The following is a 26,172-nucleotide window of genomic DNA, read 5'->3' as shown; positions in this document are numbered from 1 at the left end:
CTAATATTTGAATATAATAATAATTTGAATATAATTGGCTTATTTGCTAAGCAATGAAATGAAAATACATTGAATGAAGTACACATTGTCTTTGGTTGGGATTATAGTTTTGTTGGATTGATCTAGTTTACAATAAATAAGACGATATTCATACTGGTATTGCTGTTCGTTTCCGCGTCTTAGGAGTGGGGCTTCAGTTGGACTGATTACACAAATCGTATATATTCTACAGATGTATGTAGCTATTGCTTACTAGGACTATCTGCATTTTTCATACCTATTTTTTCTATGGAGGCTTTGCTAAATGCAGTTGGTTATATTTGAATTTGACATCGACAGTGGCCTGGAATCTAGCTGCGTTATATTTGACATTTCGTGTATTTTATCAAGTAAAATCTTTAATATATTTTAAGAAAGAAAATCAAATGTGTCTAATGGAGTGGATCAGTATATGACCTATGAATACGGTTACATACAAATATTTACAGAATGCGGACACCGAGAACGTTTTTTGTTTTATTACAAATATGGCAATATTGAAGAGTCATTTTTCCAAGCCACGGTCAATCTTATCAAATAGTTAGGAATTTATATTGGGTCTATAGTTTAAATTCGTATATATCATTATTCTTAGGTTCGCTACAGCTGCACTGGCATAGGCTAAATATTATCCTCTAGGCAGTCATCTGCTTGCAAAAGACTGAAACTACCTCGCAAAGAGTATAATTTATATGTATGTGTAGCGTGTTTTTTTTAATTTACATAGAATTAATTGTCTGACAATTTTATTGTCATCTTTATGTGTTTCCAATCGCAGTACAATATTTGCGTACGTTAGAGAATGGGAATATATTTAACAATTGGTTTTGGTTTTTATACAATATTCTTACATCCACAAAAAACTTGAAATGTCGAAACATGTATTTGGGAAAGTCCCTACCACGTTGTGTGTTTAAATGTTCGGTTTATCGAATTTACCAAAGTCTTTTGTGGATTTTATTTCTATGTGTGTATGTATGTATGTATTTACAACTATATTTGTAGACGTTTTACACATTGGATGGAGTATTGAACGAAGCTTATGTTAGATTTGTTAGCATTTAGGTTCTTATAAATTCGTTTCAGTCCTTTGGGGTATGCCAGTATCAATGGCCTGTAGAGTGGACCCCGACGTGATAGTTGCCAAGCTGCCATTGGCTACGTTTACTACGCGCTCCCCTTTCCCAGGCCCAAAGCCTGTGGCAGAATTCGACGAAAACAATTTGATGGGCCGTGTGGAAATTTGACTTTGTGTAGAGGGGCTTGTTGTCGTCGTGCGCATCGACCATTCATTTTGCTTCAGCAGGAATTGCTTGACGTTGTACTCCATTTGAGCAATATCCACGGTTTCCGTGCGACCGGTCTGAGCAATGGATTGCGAGGCTTGGTTCTTGTCGCTATGGCTGGGGTAGTACTTGTAGTTCACTATATCACATGTTGGCTGTTCGGTTGCAATTATCTGGGAACACTGCGAACTAGAATCCTGTGGCTCCGATGTAGTGTAGGCCACAGGTAGACCCGAGCGTGACGTTCGCCGGTAAAAGGTTTGAGGTGTGCTATAAATTTGAGCATTTGAAGAAGAAGCGGGTGCCTCCATCGGAGACCCAGTGGAAATGTCATTGGTGGCAGTATTAATGGCTTCTGCAGTAAATTGTGTGGAAATATCATTAATTGGCTCCGACTTGGGTGAGAGCGACTCATCGGAGGTCTTAATGGTGTCGTCTTGACTGGAATTGGTGATTTGTTGGAACTGTGGTGTTGTCTTGTAGCCGGAGTCCGTCGACATTTTTTCCACTGACACAGAATCGATTTGATCCAGTGTGGAAAACGACGATGCTCGGTGTTCCGTTGGCGAGGATTCGCATGGATTATGCTTCTCCATTTCTCGCCGTTCCCTTTCCATTTGTTTGGAATTGTTCTGGACCCATTCGGCTACACGACTTAATTGCTGACGCCGCAGTATTACGGATTCCTGGAAATCGATGTTGTCGACTAAAGAGCTGTATGGGGTAACTGCTGAATTTTTACAACTATTATCACAAGTCACAGGGGATGGGTCCACTGTGGTCACTTCGACTTTTGGGGTTTCTACTATTATCATCTTATCAGTCTTTTCGTCTTTAGCAAGTACCACAGTTTCATCGCATCCTTGTGGTCTCTTCGGTTCTTTTGGTTCATTCGCAATAGTGTCTTTGGGTTCGACGTCAATTTTTGGAGAGCTGTTCAGTAAGTCGGATGGCAAGTTTTCAATTTCCAGGGCTTCTTTGGCTGTTTCAATGACGTGTTGGGTTTCCTGTTGTTGCTGCAGTTGTTCCTTTGCCAGCGCCAATTTGGACGTTATTATGTCCTTGCCATCATCAAGTTCTTCGTCTAGAAGGCGCTCCCGTCGACGGTATATAATGGGTGTGACGGCCTCAATTGACTCGATATTGTCCAGGAGAATATTGCTCTGGCCGTTTTGTTGAATTCGCATGGCACACAGACGTGGTCCTCTATTTTTCGGGTTTTCAGCCTACAATGGGAAATGGTAAACGCTATAGTGCAACAATGGCACAGCAGCACATGATTTACCTACTTACCTTAATGGTTTTAATGAGATTTCTGTTGAAGTTCTCAAACATCTTTGCCCCCTCACAGCTGCTGGTTTTGCTCCAAACACTCGACAAGCTGCCGGTCATGGCAGTTTTGACCAGAGCATCAATGGACGTCTTCGACGCTTCTAAAGCACTTTTAGTGCTGGCGGTTGGCGATTTTAAGTGATCTTGGACCACTCCTCTTCTTAACTCGCAAGAACTTTCGGTTCTTAACTTTGTCCTGACGCCCAGTGTATCCTCGGCGGCATCCACGGAAATATTTTCACTTAAACCTGAGCCCAGAAGGGGTTTCTCCTCGTCGAGAATATCGTCATTGGCGTTTACATCTTCCAATGTTCTTTTAGATTTGGCAGGTGCAGGTGTTTTGGTCTTTCCCTCGAGTAAGTCCAGGGCTGTTCCACCGCCATCAATGAAACGACGCTGATTGCTGTTCGTCGACTTCATGTTGTCTAACAAAGTATTGTACGACAATTTCGCTGTAGCCGACAACGACTGGGTTCCTTTCTTCTGGGAATATTGTCTATCGTAGACTCGATGGTGGCCTAAAATAGGATTGACCATGAGGTCGTCTTTCTTAACGGGCGTAAATAATTTGTCCATTTCATTCAGATCCGACACGGAGCTTTTCGTCTCCGATATCACCGAATCGCTGGATTTGAGTATGTTCTTGCCATAAGGGCTGTTAGTGCGCGATGGCGAATTCAGATTGCTGTAGCAGCGCAGACAAAGCTGTGTCGTGCTGTCATTCAGATTGCCGTTGCTGTTGGTCAATGTGAACGGAGTCTGGGTGGAGACGGAATATGAATGCGAAACATCTGCCAAAACGGTAAGGTCTTTCGAGCATTGACAGGTATCGCAATGTTTTGTTTCTGCCGCCTTTAGTTCGTCTTTCAGGAACTTGACCATCAACACCGGCGAGATCATATCATTGCCATTGACGAGAAATTCACTCGCTCTGCAATTATTTAAGGAATTTATAGAATTCCGTACTGCAGTTGTGGTCAACATCGGGCTGCCATTGCTATTGTTGTTGTTGTTGTTAGGAGCATCATTGTTAGTACTGTTATTATTGTTAGCCAAATTAAGTGATGATTCGGAGTTGATGCTAGCATCTGCATGAGGAATGGAAAATTAGTATTAATCGCAAGATAACTAAAACTGGATATATATTATATGTATATCTTTGAATGGAGCATTGTTTTAAATCGTATTGAAATTATGATAAATTGTGTTGTACATACTGCTAATTTGTAATCAAAAGAAGTACAGTATTGTTAAAGAAAATTAAAATATATAAAAAGCATGCTCACATTGTTATTTACGGATATGAGTGGACAATATTTCCTTATATGAGGAGGACATTCTCGTGAGAAAATTCCTCACGGATGTTGCTCTGTCTCTCTTTCGTAGTTAGGTTTGCGCAATGTTTAATTTTGTAACCAGCTTACTTTTCGTCCGAAGGTAGATATTTTATTGATTGTAAATATGTACATTCATGCTTAAATTAGAATTAAATTTACCAAGAAGAGAGAAAAAACGCTCATGAACCGGGGCCATGATGCAGAATCTTGGTTTTGCAATAGGCATTTTCCATTTAATTTCACACATTTTAAAACCATGCTCCAATCAAAATAGGTCTCTTCATTTATTAAATTCATTTATTCATTTATTAAATTCAAGCAAACCACCCAAAAACCAAAAAAATACGCCAAAAAATCAATATTAACAGCTTAATAACTAAAATAAACATTAAAAACAGAGCAAAATAAAAAAATACAAAACAATCGAGGCGAACAAATATTTACAATTAAAATCCAATAAAGGCAACCGCAACAACAACAACACCCCGCCAACGGCAAATTTCAATTTTATTCCGAAAGCCGCTGTTGTTGGGTCGTTCGCATTTGTACAAATCAAAGTGTGCCATTGGAAATATTTGCCGTCGTCAAACAATCCAACTTTCAGGATCGCCCCACTAGTTTCCGTATCACGGCTAAGGCATACAAACCGAAAAAGTGTTTAATGCAAATGAAAACCACAAAATTAACTGGAAAATGGCCCAACACATGTCAAGCTCGGTGCACGGAGAGAAGAACCCTCCTGTCACACGTTTAGATTTTGCTCTAATGCTCTAACTAACCATTTATAGAGTAAAACTGTGTGCATCTACATGTACGGCGGATGCATATGTGTGCATGTGTGTGTACGAGGCCATTACTTTGAAACATAAAAATAAATCACAGAAACTAAAATAATTAAGGCAAATAAAAATTGTAAAAAAGCGTGGTCTACTAACACTTACCAAGTCCCCTCATCGAATAGACCATGGCGGTGGGTGGAAAGGGACAAGTTTCGCGCGGAGGCGAATCAGTTGCAGGAAGCACTTTATAGGCAGCTGTCGTTGAAATGCCCACTCCGGTAATACTACCTTCCGAATCAGAGTGAGAATGTGTGTCCACACGCATGTATGCCGATACTTTCGATTGAATGTCGATTGGTAACTGGGAAGCAAAATAAAACGAACAATAATTTCATTTTAATAATCGAGTAATTGCTTATGTTTCAAGAACCAGTAATGCTATTCTGTAACTGCTTAACGACAGAACTGCCGGCGGTTGTCGATAACTGCAAAATTTCCATTTGCTTATAATTTCATTAATTAACGAAAATATTCGGTGAGTTAACGGCCGACATAAAGTAGCCGTTAAGCCCTACCGACAGATATGGAAAAGTTATCATAAATTTTAGTTTTTATATGAAAAAATATGTGTTTTCATTTTACCGATATTTATCGGTAACATTGAAGAAAGTTACAGAATTGCACTACAGGGTTACTACAGAAATTTCCGGTCTAGGCAACACTAGTGTGTTATTGAAATCTTGTTTTTAATACTTACCGATGAAATCTTTTGTGGCACAAAGCTTTCGGGTTTGCACTGCAGTAACTGTATGGCCAAATTAATGTCTGTCTTGTAACGCTCCTGAAAGAAACAATGAAGTACGGCATAAATTGTGCTGCCGGTAATTCGGTTCAATAGCATATACAAGCCATTCAAATGTCAACGAAAACAATCCTTTCCAGACACCCCGTCCATTCCCCTTTGATGCATTTTCAATTCATCATTTCGGGCGGAGAAACTGGAGAAACAACGAAATGACCCAAATACAAAAACTTTGTTTGTGCTTCCCTGTCGACGTTCATAGCCCTGTCTGTACTCGAAATTGTTTTGCCAAATTTGGTGTTAACAATTTTAATATGCACTCAAACAGTAGCTGCAACAGCGAGGGGTAAAGTGTTTGCCGTTATTATGGCTTTCATTCGGAAATTGGATCATGTACGATGCCCATGTTACATACTATACGGATGGATAAACTTCTAGTTGGTAGATATTGAAATAGTTTCAAACCCACTTGTGCCCATTGCTGAGGCAGTGGTACTCGCGGGCGTATGGTTATTGTAATGGCCGACATGGCATGGTTGTACATTGAATAACGTTATGACGAACTTCGAACGATAAGCCAACGGCAATTGAAAGCCCCTTAGTAATCTGTAAACGGAACTGCTAGATTCAAAGGAGATATTGTCACTGTCAGGCGTCAGAATTACGGTCTAATTAAATAACGTCCACTGGCAGGCAATTGCATAGTGTTGAGAAACTACCCGAATGGAGCCAATTAGAAAATTAATTGTTAAATTACGTTAAAAGGCTGCCAACTCAATGGGCCCCACTGATAATATCTAATGTGTACCATAAGAAACCGGAATTGTGTTAATTATTAATGTCCCCTCCCCTAATCTGTAGGCCATTTAATTGAAAGGTCACTTGACTAATGCCACACTACGAAAACAGTACATTCGATGAAACTGGAAGGTTTAGTAGCACCGACTATGGTTCAATGTAGAACAGAAACCAACAACAGTGTTACCTAACATTCGACCAATTCGGTCGACATTTTCCCCCAAATAGTTTAGAGCATGAATGAAACCAAAATAAGCCGAGCGTACGAAATTCCAAATTTGTTCTTGGAGTTTGTTTAGTTCGCTTGAAGATACCGATGTTGTTAATCAGCTCGATACAAAATAACTATGTATGTTACTAATGTCAATTTTATATATTTCATGCTATAATGTACTTTGGCTACAATAATCTACTAAATCGAACTAGTTTTCGACATCATAAAGGAAATATTGTTAACGTAGTAAATGTTTGTACATTACTGCAGGTTCTGGAACAGACATTTTATATTCCCTAATATCATCAAAATAATTTAAATATTGACATAATAATTTAAATATTTAAGAAAAATTACATTGGAATTCCGGAATTAGAGCAACAATTAAAATTCTCCAATTACAACTCAAACGATTTAATTTGCACCTGAAAAGGGAGTAGTTCGGCACTTTAATGTGATAATTTTCGTAGAGTTATAACAGATAGGTTACAATACACAAATCGATTTTTTCATATAAGGAAATTGAAGTGAAACATCGTGCTACTTGCTTAATTCTTCCAATCGCCGTGTTGTATCTTTCGGTCTATAAGAACATCTTCGGTTGTACTGTTATTTTGCAAGCTGTTAACGAGTCATACCGAATACGAAATGGAAATTGAGGAAATCAACTGAAATTACGTGTTCGGTACACTCTTGTGACCTGTACTGTGTTACATCGACGGTGGAAATGAAACGTTTGTTCTTCGTAGGAAGCCTAACTGAATGACATCGACCCAGTTTGTGTTTAGTGTCGATATGAACTGGCATTCCATAGTTTCGTTTTTCCGTGGCAAACACCAATCGACAACAGCATCAGCATCCCCATGGTTGTTAACAATCAATGGGTTATTCCTCTCCACCATTACGCTTGCTTCGTATGGACTGTGTCGCGTCCTTGGCATTATTTGCTTCGGTTACAATTGCAATAGTGACAGGGTGGAAACTAAGCGACTGGCTGTAGCATATAGTGTCACTATGCTGCTGATAGCCGGAACATACACGCCAATTGCCTTGCAAATTCTCTACGCCGACATGGTGTTCCTGCGTCAAAATGACCTTCTAACATATGTGGGCTACATTCGCTATGGCGTCATGTTGACCTGTGCCCTGGCCACGCTGCTCATGCAGGTGATCTACAGGCACGCCATTGTAGCCAGTGTCAATCAGATGTTGCATTTGTGGAGTTTCCTCTTGGACAAGCCGAACATCGTAAATGGCTACGTTACATGGAAGGTGGTGAGCAAATGCTCGACGGCGCTGCTGCAAGTCCTTTGGATCGTCTTCTTAATTGAGAAGGATAATGCTATGTCGAACCCGTGGTACCTGGCCACGCTCTTTTTCGTCCACTATTGCCTGTTGGTCTTGCAGATGACCTTGAACATGCTGTATTTCGGTGTTCTACTGATAACATTGCAAATACAACAACTCAATGCGAAGCTTATCGGTCTGCTACTGCAACTGAGATCACTGCCCCATCACAGAGGTGGCCTAGGTTCGCGCTTCCGTAGCCATCTGCTCCACCGTGTAGGCCAATTGATGCACACGCATTTCACGTTGGTCAAACTGAGCATATCTTACGTGCGATTATATGGCTTGCAGTTGCTAGGCTTCCTGATGTCAGTGTTAATGGAATGCATCACTCAGATATTCATCATGTACTTTGTACCAATCGAGATGTGGCGCCAGGAGCGCAAAGGCAAGCAAGTGGGGGCAAGACAACGTCCCCTCCCCATCAACCCCTACGCTGTACTGTATGTTTTGGGACTGTTGTGGGACATGTTCCTTGTCGTCGTGATGTTGGACAACATGCGTCTGCAATTCTTGCATACCCGTCATCTGTACACATCCAGCATTTGGCTGAAAGCACTGACATCTTCGGCGAACCTTCGTTTGGAGGGCTGTGTAAGTTAATGTCACTGTTGGGCTATCAACCATCAACCGAGAAATGGCCACACCTTTGCCCTTTACGGTGTCTTTGTTTCATTGAAAATGCATTGATTTGGTTTTTTTTTTCTTTTTTTTCTATTTTCGTTCTTTTTCGACTTTTTGCTCGGATGGCCATGCCATTGGCGTTGATATATTCCTACAGCTTTCACACTTTAACCTTTATTTGCTGCACGCTCAACCTCGTGTATCGTACTCGGCGTGTGGTCTCTTCACCTTTGATAAAAACTTAATTCTAGTACTGCTGGAGAGAATATTCTTGTATTTGGTGTTGTTGATTCAGTTTGATTTGATTACCAATTAGAGTGCATTTCCCCTCCGCCACCTGCAAAGATGATCTGATGGCATCGAATGGGTGGATCGAATATTTCCAGTAAAATATGAAGGCAAATGAATCTTAGATTGTTGGTGTTCTCTATGTGAAATTGTATTTCCTAATCGGTACAGAAACAAAATTAAGTAAACAATTATGAATTATTTATTGCAGACGAATAAATTTGTTGGACATAGTAGATGTTGTGTTTAAAACTATTTGGTCATTACGGCTTTAAAAAAAGTTATTTTAATATCCCTGCATTTGTGCTGAGTTGGTTATATTTCCCAGAGCCTATAACCACGCACATACGTACTTACATACATTCGAATATTTGTACATGCGACTTTGGAAGGGGGAGAAATAAATTAATTAAAAAATGTCAACAATAACAAAAACAAACATATGTGTGTGGCCGTGTGTGTGGGTGTGGTTGTGGGAAGTCTTCGTACCGAATTAAATTTTCACATATTATAAATTTCGTTGAGCACGCACTTTTAGAAAAATTTCAATTCCAATACATATATGTGAGGATTTATAGCGAAATCCGAACATCTAGCCTTCTCTGCCTTCCCTGAATGTAATCCATGCGATTACTTTATAATTATCGAAGGATTACACTTCGAAATTTGAAGATTCCACGCTCTTACTGTAGCAGGATTCATTTATCCATTCTATTCGAAAAATGCATATATCATCAATATGTATATTTCTGGGTTTATTGTTGTAGATGCCAATTTTACACTTACCCTTGACTTAAATAAACGTTTTACAGTTTTCTCAGGAAAGAACCCCATCAATATTTCATGAAGTCAACAAAGTCTCACTGGAAAATCTAAATAAACGCATCAACCCAGGGCAACACAAAGACACGTTCTTCGTTTACAACCCAACAAACAATTTTGGCTAATTTTGCAATTAAATTGTACTGCAAAAAACTGTTTACTTTCAAGAAGAATATGCAGTGTATGCATGGAAAAATCACCGAACAATTAATTAAACTCGTAGCTGTATTTTTATAGTGAACGCAGTGTTTTTACTTCTGTTCTCAATTGACTGTCGAATTTAGTAATTGTACGAATTATGACAACTGGCTTCACAATAATATTATCTGAATAAATGGGTCACGTTTTTGCGGTAATTTCGAGTAACTTGAAAAATTATACTTCATACTTTCTGCCAGCAATTGATCCCTTACTTCGAGAGAGGGAAATGTCCTTTACCTCGTAAAAGCCCACACACATACACATATGCAATGCTACTTAATCAGTTGATCTATAAACGTCATTCCATCGGTGGCAGACAGTAACGGGACTGATGTCATCTTCAGCATATAACGCGAAGGACATTCGCGAGTCATTTTCTGTAGTAATTCCGTAAACGGTTCCGAGAGTGAGTCCATGGCAACACGATAAGATGTCGATGTACACAAAATCATATTTCATGTGCAGTTACAATGCGAACATACATACATACATTCGTGCACATGTAGGGGTATAGAACGAAAGATGGACCAAAGAAAATTTCTCTAACAAAAATAAATTCAACAAAATGCAACCTTGATTTTTCCTGAAGCAAATGTTCAGCGAGCATATTTGATGCAACCACAACTCGACTTCCTTAGGTACTGTTACTGTGTGTATTGGCATTGCTTAAATTGGACAAATGATTTGTGTTAACCAACACCACAAATGTCACTATCGTAAGTGATTTGTTCATTCGCCTGTAAACATTTATCAATATAAAGGTCAATCACTCCTCTTGGATACACTAAAAACTGTTCCGGGGACTATTTTTCCCGAATTCAAAATAAATTCCATAGAATGAGATTTTGGTCATTTTCACATAAAAGTCTAGGTCCATTCAACCCGCTAAATTGGCCGATAATCTTCAAAATATTCATATTCAACGTTCTTGATGTTCGGGTCATAATAGTGGTCTCCAGAGCCACTAAAAAACAGACAAAAATAAAGCTGTTGGTGATTTTCGTCTCCCAAATATTAACAGATCATTACCAAAAACTATAAGTGTCATCTTTGGCCAGAACCTACACGTAAAATTTCGTGCAGATTGGTCCGTTCGATTCAGCTATTTGAATATGAAGCTTGGTATACTAAGAGCGGGGTGTAGGGCGAATATTTAGTATTTTGGGCCACACAAAATTATTTTAACACCCTATAGCCTTCACCCACATCCATATTAGATAAATATTGGCGGGTTGATTGTAATTTTGATTGTCCCACTTTTAAAATACACTTACATACATACATCGCCACTGGCACCTATACATTCTAATAACAAAACTGGTTGTTTCTATAAAAATAAGAAAAGTGTTATGTTCTTTTTATTGTCGTTTACTAGTCCCAAGGGTTGGCGACCATTTGTCGCTCTTCAATACAAAATTGAGGACACAGAGGGAAACAATTAGATTCGTTGCCTTTAGCTCAACTTAAGTGCGCAAAGCGGCACATACACACATTTGTATGGCTGTGTACCCAAACAACTTGTAATGTAGGCAAAGTCATGCGATATCGTAATAAATATTGGAATACTTTGGAACGGAGATGGTCCGTCAGAAACAGTGACGCAATAGACAAACATTTCCGAAGTAAAATGCATTTTTGACAAATCAAAAAAAAAAGGGTTATTCAATTTTTGTGCAAAAATTATTTATTTTTTCGCTGGACCCCCGCTGTCCGGATTAATACGATAGTTAAGGAATAATAAGGATTTTGTTTTTGGAAAAAAAACTCGAGCACTCATGCGTGAGCTGGTACCAAAATCCATGCCAGGATTTTTTCGCGCAAACGGCAGATAATTTAAACTCCTTATTGACCGCACGAGCTTGAGGTAAGAGTCCATTAAGCACCACACCATTGCAGTCGAAGAAAATAGTGAGCAAATTCCCGACATTTTATCAAACTTGATGTACTTATTTGTTCTTGGCTCTACCTGACGTTTCAATTGTGATGATTGGGGTTTGGTTTCAATGTCATAGCCATATACCCACAATTCGTCGCCAGTTGTGACCTTTTTGAGGCAAACGTTGCAGCAGAAAAGTTGTCTGTGTAAACCCAAAATTACACAAGTCGCATGTGTAAACTCCGAGTAAAGGAAAAAATTATCTTTGTAAGTAGTTGTGTTGTTGTCGGTCTGTTTTCAATTTGATGTTAGGTCGTTGCGCTATAGGTATGAGCGCCTACAGGTAAGCTCCTGTAAATGGTCAATCATTTATACGAATTATCATTACGGTTGGCATAATCGAACTTGAGACGCTATCGTTCAGCAAACCAATAACCCGATTAAGTGAAAACGGAACAAAAAATAAAACCGTTTCACATGCATGGTAAATGTTCACTTCTTATTGCTTTGAACTCATCGGAATATAAGAGGTTTCGTTGCATGTTGCATTTCTCGGTGTACCAAACCACTTCCACTTTTTCTAGATATTGAGATTTTGATGCAGACATGTTCAATAAATCAAAAAATATAGATTTAATAAAAAATCTACAATTATCACAATTGTCGTGGTTCTTGTTGAGACTACGAACTATTTTATATCTAGCGCCGCATTTGGAATGCTAGGCGAGTCTTTAAACAAACTAGTACTTATACATACTCTTCAAACTTTACGTGCCTTAAAAACTACTCATGCAGTTACATTCACATTTATATATAAAAAATCCCATCGAAGCTGTTGAATGCAAAACACCCACCCACACTCACACACTATCAATATTAATGTAAGTAAATCAAATAGACAGGACAATGCAACAACAGTAGGCTATTAGCCGTTTGCTCGTTCAAAGTCCATTGTCGATGGAATACACATTTCGTTCCCATTGCAAGGATTACATACAAATGCAAACGCAAAGAACTCGCAACATATACACTCATTTAAACAGACAAAAATCTGGCAGTAGCAGAGAAGAGGTGTCAGAGGGAGTGCTACATTGCTACGCTTACACTCCAAAGCCTCATTCCACCTGGAATACGAGGTAGTTTGTCGTGAAATAATAAAATACAACAAACAACGAGCGTTTGCACACGTTCGTGACTTTTTGCGAGCACAACATTTCGCTTTCAAGAGGTTATACACGAGCATTTCCATAGGAGTTTTCTCTTTAATATCCTTTACGTCCCGTATTTCAAGTAGCTCGAACATATAAACAATGCTGACAGGAGCCCGTAGATACACGCGGAGAGTAGCAAAAATGCGAATAAATTTTATTTCTGCCACACCAACAAGAGGTTTTGTGTTGAGTTGAATAAATGCTTGTTCGACATCTCTAAACGATATCAGATTTTTACAACACTATAGAGTTCTATTCGATTTGAGGGTGAGACTGTCTGAACTACACTGTCTTGTCAGAATTCGGACATAAATCTGATCCAAATATAAGCAATATTTTGGGCATATACTTGGAATCTCTTTTGGATCTATCCATTTTTTTTTTTTTTTTTTTTTTTGTCAAAGTAGAACTTTTGCTCACACAACCAAATCCATTAAATTTGAAATCGTCTCGTGTATGGGAATTCTCAAAATTCTTTTTAAATTTCATTAAAAATTTTTTTTTGAAAAAAATGGTACATATGTTAAGGAAAATATGCTCATTCGAAATCAGTTCGCGTTCACAAATTCGGATGCTGCGCACAAAAGTTTATTTGTTGTAATTAGCGAATTTCGTCACAAATGATTAATGACATTTGTTTTCTTTGTATACTAGTCAAATCACATTGAAATACGGTTTAATAGTCGCGAAAAACAAAAAAGGATAAAGATATCTGACAATATAATAAATTAATTTTTGAATTGCCACATTACGTTTTTTTTTTTTAATTTGTAATATTTTTATATGGTTAAGGGAATATGGTTTCGCCTAAATCCTCGGTGTCTTCAAGTGTGCCGCATGATGCATTTTATTATGCAAAAAAAGATGCGCATCCGATTTCAGTAATCTCCAGTGAAAATACACAAATGTACGCCTATTTTATAAGGATTGGTTAAGAATCGCGGATGTGCCGCCACACTTATTTTTGAATAAAATACGCAGACTCAAAAATAGATTTTTATAAAAATGTACGCAACAAATTTTCGTCTTTAGAATCCAATTGCAAATAAGCTCACCTCACCGCATGAGATATGAACTAAACGAAGCAAAATCGCTAGTTCTGCAATCCTATAATCAATTTACTCATTATCTGGTTGCGCGTTCTGTTTATAAGAAAAACACCGAAAATCCGGCTTCAAAATGTCTGCACCCGTTTTGGGTGAATGCAGTGATTATGTGGAAAAATCTACATTAGAACCATATTGTCCATGGGGTATTCTTCAACTTAGTCACTGAGCAAAAGTGCGTGCGTTGTGTAGTATAGCCACAAATTAGGAAAGAAAACTTGTTGACTTCAACACAATTTTAGTCATTGTTTTTGCATTCCCACCAACACACCTTTCACGCCACTTATTATTTATTACTGATAGACTGAAGACTTTGACAAGAGCACTTCATGTTATAGAAATGCATTTAAATTATATGCAATATGTTCATATTTCGCGAGTAAAGACCTTGCAAACCTCAGCTTCAAGGAATTTAAAATATTTTTGAATAAGCCAGGAGGGTATAGCCTTATTTGGATAATACAAATCCAATTTTTGCAATGATCCAAGATCCCTGTTAAATTTCATTTAATTAAGTTAATCGATCTCTGTGAACTTTGATGAATTTACTCACACCGTCATGGAATATATTTGCTTTTTTGTGGACCTCCAAATTGAGGTCTAGAAACAACGGAATCCCCTTTTTGTCGTGGACAATATGCTCACCTTGGTAATGTTGAAACCTTGCTCATAATTTATTATTGTTAGATATTTATTTGTGATCTATTTATATAGTGATATAGGGTATATTGTAGTCGGCACGTCAGATTTTATATTTTCCTTACTGTTTCTTACAGAACATTTAATACTGCATCTAATATTCATACCTAATCGTAGAGAAGGAGATTATGCCGAACCACGAAACAAAACATGGCGCCAAAGTATACTTTTTGTGAACAACGTCTGTTTACAGCGATCCAAGAAAGGAATCAACTGCAAACTTTATCAAACATAAACCGAGCAATAATGCTTGGCGAAACTAAGCGGAAAATCTAATAGAAAACTTTTGCAGCCCTTCTCTTAAGGGAACAACAAATGGTAGCAGAGGGAGGCAGCAAGTGTTTGCTAAAGTGTGATAAATGGTGTGTTAGTCTGGTCAAGTGAATAGTTGAAACAAATGGATAAAAGCATTAGTGGTCGGAATTCAAAAAGTTATCAATTTCTTCCCCAAGACTGAGTGGAAAGATGGATTTTATCATTGTCTGTTTAGGTGGTTGTTAGCAGATAAGCGAATGCAATTACAGAGTCTCGAGGCATCAAATTTGCTATGCAAAAATTGTATCTCTTATATTGACAAACACATACGAACACCAAAATAATTTACTGTGGAAATGGAAAAAAATTAAGCACCTTGGAACGCCAATGAACCCTTTTCGCTCGCATGGAGTAATAATAGGGTCCTGAAGTTGTCAATTGGGAAATATTTTGAAACTGATACATTTGGGGACATCCATCCGAGTGTCGGAACAGAGTTGGAGTAGTAAATGTCTGCCGATTGACTGTCGAAAATGCCATTGGATGAATCAACAATTCAGGGCATAAGCTGAAGTTGCCGGTGTTGTTAGGTGCCAGTTGTTTGCTTTCCGCATGGCGACAGGTACTTCTGTGTACACTCACACTTACATAGAAGCAAAGAATGACGTTAGTGTCTGCAGGATACATGAACGTTCTTAGCATAGTGGCGCCGCACGAATGAGCTCACTCCACATTACATGAAACACCTATTCATACATACATACATACATACGACAACTACAAGCACAACAAAAATGGCAAATTTTGGTAAAATAAAATGCACACGTTTTGACATTCAGTTCTACACAAGCCGAAAACGTTGAATTCAAGATGTAAACGTTGATTGTATTGCCACAGCTAACGCTCCCCCAACTAGCAGTCAACTAACAAACAATCAATCCTCACACTTCAGTTCCCTCCCACCTGACCCACACCGGATTGCCTAGAGCCATACAATTGATTGTTGAGTTCAGCGTTCTACCAACAATCTATTCCAATGGGGACACTATATTTACTTCCGACAATATAATGACCTGCAGTGTTTTATTGTAACGCACGCGATTTCCTATTTGTGCCCTTTCCTCCGTACTTGTTCGGCCATTCGAAGTTAAACTGGGAAAGTAAATTTGTGTTGAAAATAATAAAAATAATGTTATCCCAAGGAAACTTCAATGTGGATTTATTGAAAGCAAGAAAAAGGCCAAGTGGCTATGAATACAACGAAAGTGTTGTCACAATGTTAAGCAAATACATACATACGAATAATACAACAATACGAACGGTTGACGAATTCTCCCTGAATCCCAACAAGGTGCATTGCAAAGACCTTTGTTACATTCTGGACGTCCATAGTTTCCTACTTTTAAATAAAATATTAAACACAATATCCAGCAGATTCAATTATGTATCTCATTTCCACACTGCTGTGCATCGCTGATTCCCGACAAAATCATAACTGGTTTGTCTGAATTACCAGTTAAAGCAGCGAGCCGTGTCCGCGGTTAAAACAGCGCTGGTATCCAAATTAAAAGGACACTGCATTTTTGGAAGCAAGCTATATTTTTTGTTGCTATCAAACAACATTTGAAAAAAGTAGACACTGTTTAAGTCGCGATACTTTTTGAACACACCTCGCATTTATCTGTCATGCCGAGTGATTAATAAAGGCACATTAAAACAAGCGCTTCTCTCCATACAAGTGGATTTAGGCTTCCTTTCCGGGAAATTTTCCTCATGATTACGACATAAGTAGTGAACCAAGAAGGGAATACTGATTGCATTCAGATATGTCGGAATGAAGCCGGAATATCAGTAAATGCGAATGAAAGGAGATGTGTATGAAGGTGCATAGACACACATGTGTGGGTCGTGTGGGTTGCATCTGTAGAATCGAGGTGAAAGGATCAATAAACGCCTCCAGGTCAGTGGAAATTTATGTCTGTGCTCCGTTGTGTTAGTAAGCCAACGCCTTTAAAAAGGTTCAAAGGTTCGAATATGTGAGTAAATATTAGGCGTGTTGATGCGTTTTATTGTGAAATTTTGAAATGTTCGTGCAATGTTGTGATTGTTAGAAAAGTAAAAAATCCAGCTAAACACAATAATTCTATATAATAAAATTAAAATTTGTTTTGTTTTGCTTCTTTCGTTGACATCAACGATTTGGGCTCAAAATTATATTCCATATATGTTTCCAATTTATATAATTGCGATATAGTGCTTAAAAATGCATAACATTGCGGGCTCATTGCTCGAATTTGTCGCGTCGTATAGAAAACGCCTTTCAGTGCTTCTACTGTTCAAGCTATTACTGAAAATAAGAAATATGGGTGATCAGTACAAAGTGGCAAACATTTTCGATTAGTTCAAAACTCTTGCAGATTCATGCAAAAATCCTTGAAGGCTACATACAAAATTTGTTTGTAAAAATATGTAAAACATTTTGAATCCAAGTAAATTTTATTTAATTTTTTCTTGATGTCATCCAAAATCTGTCGCCTTACTATTAACCATGATCAACAGTTTTATGTAAGCCCTTTTTATTTTAGCCGATTCCAGATTGCAACATTTAGTATAAAACATCTACTTTTGATCAGAAAAAACGCTGCTATTGTACACTACCCACACACGCACACATAATGTCAACTTTTGTACCTAACGACGTGCAAACCATTAAGGACATTGAGAGCACACACAATAGATTGTTTGTGGGAGAGTGGCGACAACAACATACGAAAACAAAAGCACATAAATTAATGAATGTGCAAATGGTACAAATGTGTTTTGTGTGTTGAAATCAGAACCTCTCGGAGCCCGAGTCCATCCTCCAACACCCACTCGTCGCCGTCATTTAAAACCCCAAACAACATCATTCTAATGCGTTAACCTACATTTGTATTTAATACCGAATAGATCTCTGAGCAATGGCGTATTCACGCAATAGAGGACTACTCGCCCCTATTCCGTGAACAGAAAATCAATTTAATACACCACAGGCAGGTAGATCGTTATTGGAAGTTAAAAGCATCTGTGCTTATATGTTAACACAGATTTTTCACAGTTCATGGTCTGGCTATCGAAAAACAGGTGTTGGCAAACAACCACCCACCCGCACCAACGTTTACATAGATATTTTAAGCGGTCTTGCTACCATATACTTACAATTTCTCGCTGGAGTTTCGATATATTGAAGTTGGCCTGGGCCAAACGTACACTTAATGTAGCTACATCGCTGGTTAGCTGGGCTCTTTCGGCGGCGTTACGATCCACTAGTTTTAATAACTTATCCTCCAAACCTTGATTGACCTTTTGCACACGTTTGTGAGACTCATATAGACGATCATATTTATCCTGCCACGCAATTATGCTGTCCTCCAGTTCGGCCTGATGTTCGGACTCCGATAGGCACACCTGTTCCATGACTAAAATATGGTTCTCCTTCTCCTGCAATGCCAGCTTCAATGTCTCGATTTCTTTGGCAGCCACTGCGGCAATACTGACAGCAACAGGAGCTAATGTATCACAGGATCTCTGTAAAAAATTAATTTTTGATTTGAATAATTTGTCGAAAAACATGTAGGCGCGTTTGCCATTGCAGGGGCATGTTCAAATGTATAGGGGTCAAAACATGAAATAAAAACAAAATGCAATCACAGATTTGAAAATAAAAATGGCACTTTGACGTCCGAAGCCACCTCCTTAACTTCCGGACGTTGCACAATATACAGCAGAAAAGTCTGCTCTGGAAAGGGGTGTTCTGATGTGATGACAAACGTCGAACTTGATTACGTTTAAATTCGATTCGTAGATGCAATATCGCAATAAATTCGATATAAATACAACATATCAGGTAACGACCTTTGTAAGCCACATTGCCCAATATGCCTGATGAACCGCTTAACCAACGGCGAAACGCGTCGCATAATGGTGGCGGTGCTTACACTCCCGATTCGAGCTTTCTCATTGCAGCTTCGATCGAAATAAATTGCCATTCGATATGCATCCACAGGATGTTATTTTTAAATTGGATTTCCAATGAATTTCCTTAGTTAGTCCCTAGGCTTTCTCAACCGAATGGTTTTAATAGCCCGCATAACAAATGCCACATTTCGATCTCGGTGCATTCATTTCATTCTTTCTCAAAATGGTCGTTGTGTTCGTTCAACTTAATTCTGTATTATTTAATTGAGTTATTTAATTCCACTAAAATATCCAATATCCGGTTTTTCGTTTACTGAATCTCATATACACACCAAGGAACCAAATATCAAAATTTTGGTTCTGCGGCTTCCCTAAATATCAATTGTTCTAAACTAGACATTTCTAAGCGTGCAGATTGCATTTCCGACACCAATCCAACAGTGATGACCTACCATAAAAACTTTTATTTATAGAAAAATTGCAAGCAATAATTTTCTATTTTCACACCTAATCTCTTAATTGCAGTATACCTAAGTGTTCTAAATTAATTTTTTTAAATCGACATTGAAATGGCCACATAATTAAAACATTGTGCGATTTCACAAGAATAATAATACCATGTACCACAGTGTGGTGAAGGTTATAAAAACCATTTATTTCTAATTGTTCTACAATATCCGCATGCAATGGGTATATATCTACCCATAATCTCAATATCTTAGAATTGTCTACTTTTAAATGTTAGATATAGGCTCACCGAAAATATACGCTAGTCAGAGGAGAACGACGTGAATCAGTTGTTTTGAGAACGTCGTTAACGAGTTGATGTTTTAGCAAATGAATAAACGACACTGAGTTCATTTTAATCAAATCGGATGCAAGAACAACAGCCGCGGCCGAAGAGCAAATTGTATTTCAATCTGTACGGATTGTCGAGAGATTATCACCGCACCATCATCCACAATTACAATCCATACGTACGGCCTCGTACAGGCATCGTCATTGTCATAAACCACAACAACGACAATGACATAAACGGCAGCAGCAGCAACAACAACATCAAATGCCAAGTAACAAAATATTATCATAATTATCAGTGAAATTGTTAAAAACAGAAACAGAACAAACGACCACTACGCGAACTCATACAATTAGACGCGACTACCCCTCACTTCAGACCCACATACGGCCATAGTCTGCATTATCAGCGCCAGTGCCCGTAAACAAATATTATGGATGCTATACAGTGCGGTCCGCGACAATGTTCAACAGATAACCAAGAGGAAATAACTGAAGTTCTGGAGTACAGTATCAATGGACCGGATAACAGTGGGACATTGGAAGGCAAAATCAATCTACTTCCGATCCACACGAAATGAAATCCAACTTTCGCACCAATACCACAAGAAATAAATTCAAGCAGCTTAACGAAAATCCGAGGAATGACCGGCACCTGTGTCAAATTGACAAATATACCCGTCCGACATACCTCAATGTTGAACATATATTCTATACATCTAACTAATTCCGCAAATGCAGGGTATCCCACGCACAATTATCTCCTCAGTGTGTAGGTACTTTAAGCTTACTTGATGCCACTCTAAGAGAATCCACTGCTCTTCCAAACTCAATGAACAACATCCACAAACACGAGAAACGCCATTGACACGCGGAAAAGTTATATTTCTCTTTGCACGGTACTCGATTAATCGCCTTCTGATTCCATTAAAAATTCATTTTTTTTCCTTGTTTTGTTTTGAGCTAATGATCTGAAGATAAGCGGGCGAGTGAGTGCACTGTTGAACAAACAGAAAAACAACAGAAAAAATTTTATAAATAATTTCTCCAATGTTGTCGTAATTGTTGATACTCGCCCACAAAAATCCCGTTATCAGAATGATAACGTGATAAAAACAAAGCATTGCTCTCAGCTCACGCATACCCTCTTTCTCTCAGGCCATATACAGGGATGGTCCATGAGACGAATCTTTAGGTTTTCGACTGTCAAAAAGGTGTAAACGTCGGAAACGTCATATACCTGTATAAAATGTAATAAAGGTAGTAAACGTCATTTATTTAAATATCATTACCATATATAGGTATTTTGTAGAATATATATCATTTTTATATATATATGACTATTCCTTACTGGAAATGATAAACAATTCCAAACTTTTTAGGGAAGAAAATTTTGAAATTTCATATGGATTTGAGTAAAGCATATCGTTAGCTAAAATGCAAAAAGGCGTAACTAACAAAAACATAATTGTGTAGGAGAAGCAAAAAACTGTTTTGAATGAAAACTATAAACATGTCATGTGAAATGAAAAAGTGTGACCGGCAGGGTGATATTGCATATGACGAATAATAGACTATAATTTTTTTAACAAATTTAGTTATTTAGTTTAATGGCGGTCATAACAATTAAGTAAAAAAGTGAATTTTCTGTTAGTTACGCCATTTTGTATTTATGAAATAAACCCACTTGTAGTTACGTCTTTTTGTTTTTTGTTAATAGAAGGTCCTTTTTTGACCGCAGACGTGTAAAACTTTGTCAACACATGTAGTTTATTGACATTCACAATATTCATTCAAAAAGTCAATTTTCAATTTTTTGTTAGTTACGCCTTTTTGCATTTTAGCTGACGATATGTAATTTCATAATTGATTAATGGAAATAGCTATTTTGTCAAAAACCTAATGGTTTTGCGTAGGTTTCCGACGTTTCTGACGTATGTATTATACGTCGGAAATGTAGGTCATTTACGTCACTGTTTCTGACGGACCATCTCTGGCCATATATAATCATCATCTCTTTGGAATTGGCATTCATTGATGGGAAAGTTACAAGTACAGTGAAGTCTCAATGTATACTAAACGGTGTTTATATTGATTCAATACTATTGAACCTTTACGAATGGCAACGACATACAGTGGTGGTAACATAATTAAAACATGAACTTTGGTACTCAATTTTTGATCAGCCCTCGATTCGTTTGAAGTGATTTACCCTTGGAAACTGTTAAAAATTACAATATTTTCCCAAATAATATTTTTGGAATAGAATAATGTCCATTTAATCTAATTTAGCCAGAAAGGGAGAACAATTTGATTTGATATAATAAATGTCATAATTAATTGATATTTCCTCACATACTGCAAAATATTCCGGCATTTTAATAAAACCTTTCTAAATCGAACCGATTCATTAGGTTAATTCCCACCTGTTGAGTTTTTATTGCAAATATTTATTTATTTTAAGAATTATTTATTGTTTTCTACTAATTCTAGCAATCTACAAGAAGTAGATTCGAAAAATTATTTTCTATATAAGGGTAATTTCTCCCATGTTAGTTGTACTGTATAAATTTTTATAAAATTTAAAAAAATTTTATCTGTACATGATTTTATCGGTGCTAAATTTACTTAATTTGCCGATCAATTAAATTGCAGTAAAATAAATAATCATACGATGTTTTAATTATGTGCCCAGCTCAAAGTCTACGTTTTTCACAAAAACCGTTATTTATGGAAAAAATTCATGCAATATTTTTCTACATTCACACTAAACCTTTATAGTACACGTTGGTTTCCCACGAAATATCTCCAATTGTGAAATTCATAAAAGGTTTCAGCGTCCCCCCACAAAGCAATGCGATCAATTCAAAATAAGAATTGTAAATAAAGACGTCTCATTTTCGTGGATGCAAGATTAAAAAAATCAAATTTATTTAAATTATTTTTTCCCAAACACATAATATGAAAGCAAATTTTGTGTAATCTTTTTAAATGAATTGGAACAATCCTCAGTTAGGCCATTAATATTATTCTAAATCGTTTTAAAAAAAATTCAAAAAGTCATAACCGTAGAGCACACATTTCCAGATGACTAGTGCCTTCTTAAACTAGCGTGCGGCAATAAAATAGACATAAACTTAACAATGTAGTTTGAGCGGAATGGTAAAGAGAAATTTTGAAATTGGTACTTCAAATCGGAGGCATATTTAAGTACATATTTTTCCCATTTCCATAACCTGTTTCTCTGACAGAAATGATTTCCAGGGTGGTTTCTCATATCCGAGTATATACATCATTATATTTTAAATACATTTTTCAGGTCAACTACTCCCCTAATACGGCATTTACATTAGAACTTTTTACCGGGTTAACCTACTTTATGAGGATTTATTTGGCATATATTCAAAGGAATTGAAAATTTAAACCCACTCGGTTAACCAAATCCGGTTCAATGTAAACGACCTTTAAGGTACACTAGGACAATCATCCCTGCAAAGATCCCCGTAAATATTATGTGTAGCTAAACTAACTTTTAAACTAAACCACTATTCTGGGATATATATATATATATATATAAATATATATATAGATTTAGATTTGCTTCCTCAAACATTCCCAGCAGGCAGATTGAGTAAATTGAATACATTTAATATACATTTACATTTAATAAAGAACAATTTCGAATTGCATGCGTTCCCGATTTTCCTTTCCCGATTTTGCTGTTACCTTTTATAATTGTACCATGGTCTATGCCCATGGTACAATAATAAAAGGTAACAGCAAATCCCAGCTGATTTGTTTCCTACGTAATGCTAGTGTCAATACGAATTTGACAAATTATGTTTTTAAAAATCACCCAACAGGAAAATTGGGAAAGCATAAAATTGGAAATTGTTAATTATTAAATGTGCTCCCGTATTTAATTTACTCAATCTGCCTGCTGGGAAAGTTTGAGGAAGCAAATCATTCTTCATGAAATAACTCGCAATTCCCTGCCTTTTTATATGTGTTACACATATAAGTGGTTATGGTTCAATTATAGGAAAGATGTGGAAGCGATAGAAATATAAATTTGATAGAATTTCATTCATGTTTTTCAATTTTATTTTGAGGATTCGAAAATATTTCATTTTTAAAATAAATATAATTTCTTGATAATTTGCTTGTTTATATTTTTCTGTCAAATGACGTTGACACTAGTATAACTTACAACAACAACTTTCCATGTGGATGTTGTATCGTTTGTTGTACAACAACACTTGCTGTTACCTTCTATTATTATACATACCATGGTCTATGCCATGGAATTCGAAGTCTTCTTTGATTGTCAAATTTATTGTTTGAAGAATAAATAAACAAAAAATATTTTTATTGGAACCCAAATATACGTGCACGTTACTATCATTACGTTTTATTGAAAGATATTTTGAGTTTTTATCCTGTTCTGGTTGGTATTTCGCGATTCAAATGTTTACAGCAAGAGAAGACTAAGGTATGAATTCGCCTCCCTGCTAACCTTATGAATAAACCTGCCATGAAATTTACTTTCGTTTTATAATTAAAGAAATGAATTGAACAATTTCTAAATTTTTATATTTAAGTACAAAAATCATTTTTTAGAGTTATCCTTTGATATGATATCCTTGAAATGGATATAAATCGTGAAATTCTTATATGCATTTTCCTATAAACCTATTATATTTCATTATTTCATTGCGCTGTAGCATCGTAAAAATGCGGTCACTCGAACTGAATTATTCGATTCGTGACGTAATAAATTCAATCCACGCCCAAAACTAAGTGTATTGAAAACAATGTGAATAAAAATACTACTTTGGGAATAAAGGAAGGTTAATAAGCTCCCGAATGCTTAAGGTTTATAATGGCAAGAATTTAAACAGTATGTTGCCTATCTAAACTACGAAGCTGGTGCAGCCACTGCTCATTTATTGAAAAATGGCGAGTTGACCATTTTTTCAAAATTTCAATTTTTGTTATAAATGTATAAAGCGAAAGAATAGGTAGGAAGAAGATGAATATTTGGCATATTTGTATTTGTATGTGAGGTATTTTTGTAATATTACAAATGCAACAATAGTTAATGTTTGGTGAACGGAAAACCGGTTTTTAAAAATGATAATCCCAAATATCCACATATTTACAAAACGAGTGACTTAATAAAAGTCGAAATGACTATCCATATATAAAATATAAATAAAATTATAAACTTTCTTGATCAAATTAAAGTACAAACGCGTTTAATAAATTAAATATTTATTTTAAGTCCCTTTTTAATAAAAGAATAATTAATCATATCTAAATGTGAGTACTTGCATGGGTGATTTTATATAATAAATTTATTTTTTTAACAAAAATAGTCATTTGATGATTTTCTATAAAAATAATCTGGCAATCCTGCGTGCAGGGCAAACTAATTCTTGTAATAAATTGTTGATAGTGTTTTTTTGCATTTGGAATGAGGTAAAACGGCTAAGTCCAACATCTGTACCAGGCCCACACGAATATTTGCTTCCTTCTCTACAAATCTAAGATGAAGTATTTTAATCTAATCAGCAAGCTGGATTTTATATCTCGGAGTTAACAGCTAATATAGTTTTTGGCGTGGAATTGTAACCTCAAACACATACATAAATATATATGTACATATGTATGTAGCCAGTAGTTTTTCCTCGTAAACGAACTATGTTATAATCAATAATAATACAAATATATACAAGTTGTATACTCCTATATGTCATTGAGCCGCTGTAGCTAGCATACATACATCTGTACATACACATGTGAGTGAGTATATTAACAAAAATGCAGTTTTCGAATTCTATGCATCGCTGCGAGACATAAGGGTATCTGTTAAAAAATACCTTTTCATTATTGGTAGACATTTCCGCTGCGCTTTGGGTCGACGTTTACTTTCTCTCCACGCTACTTCGACGTGTTGAAAAAGTATTGAACGGACGATGAGTTTTTCAATGTTTTTTTTTAGCTCCTTCTTGATGTATCCTTTATTGGTTGTTGTTGGTGGTCTAGCTATGACGCGTCATTGCCGTTTCCATAGTCATAACTGAGGCACATTGTTTTCACAAATATAATCGAACTAAATTGATATTTTTTATGAATAACCTTAAAATGATTTTACGTAATTTTGACAATTTTTTTGCAACTGCCTCCTTCTCCTATCTATATTCAATTGCACAAATGATTCACCATTTTTTTTCGTCCCGGCAATCACATTACTCTATTCTAATTTAATAATTTGCTACGATCGAATCGTGTAACCACTGACCACAAGTCTAGTTAAGAATTCCACAGCTCTTTTGTTTGATTTCATTTGCCATTTTATTTTATCCGTTATTTAATAGAATATGAACGCAGAGTTTATT

The 26,172-nt window shown here is 36.7% G+C and overlaps 3 protein-coding genes across 3 annotated transcripts; 1 reads left to right on the top strand and 2 right to left on the bottom strand.

The window, feature by feature from the left end:
* Positions 1-1,108: 1,108 nt before the first annotated feature.
* On the bottom strand, positions 1,109-3,995 carry LOC133334154 (general transcriptional corepressor trfA-like). The gene is made up of 3 exons (XM_061542450.1): positions 3,956-3,995; positions 2,619-3,745; positions 1,109-2,551 (listed from the first exon to the last, which is right to left on the bottom strand). Exons 1-3 carry the CDS (start codon positions 3,993-3,995, stop codon positions 1,109-1,111), a joined length of 2,610 nt encoding a protein of 869 aa, XP_061398434.1.
* An 897-nt stretch (positions 3,996-4,892) lies between these two features.
* LOC133334165 (brain-enriched guanylate kinase-associated protein) lies at positions 4,893-25,706 on the bottom strand. The gene is made up of 4 exons (XM_061542462.1): positions 25,654-25,706; positions 18,215-18,583; positions 5,531-5,614; positions 4,893-5,134 (listed from the first exon to the last, which is right to left on the bottom strand). Exons 1-4 carry the CDS (start codon positions 25,672-25,674, stop codon positions 4,925-4,927), a joined length of 684 nt encoding a protein of 227 aa, XP_061398446.1. The 5' UTR covers positions 25,675-25,706; the 3' UTR covers positions 4,893-4,924.
* On the top strand, positions 7,350-8,537 carry LOC133334137 (putative gustatory receptor 77a). The gene has a single exon (XM_061542434.1). It carries the CDS (start codon positions 7,350-7,352, stop codon positions 8,535-8,537), a length of 1,188 nt encoding a protein of 395 aa, XP_061398418.1.
* Positions 25,707-26,172: the final 466 nt, after the last annotated feature.

The sequence above is a fragment of the Musca vetustissima genome, unplaced genomic scaffold (genome assembly GCF_032173495.1).
Source record: "Musca vetustissima isolate MV318-11 ecotype Yass unplaced genomic scaffold, APGP_CSIRO_Mvet_v1 utg3141, whole genome shotgun sequence".
NCBI classification, from domain to species: domain Eukaryota; kingdom Metazoa; phylum Arthropoda; class Insecta; order Diptera; family Muscidae; genus Musca; species Musca vetustissima.
Note: the sequence above shows the minus strand (reverse complement) of the source record. Positions and strands in the feature narration are given on the sequence as shown.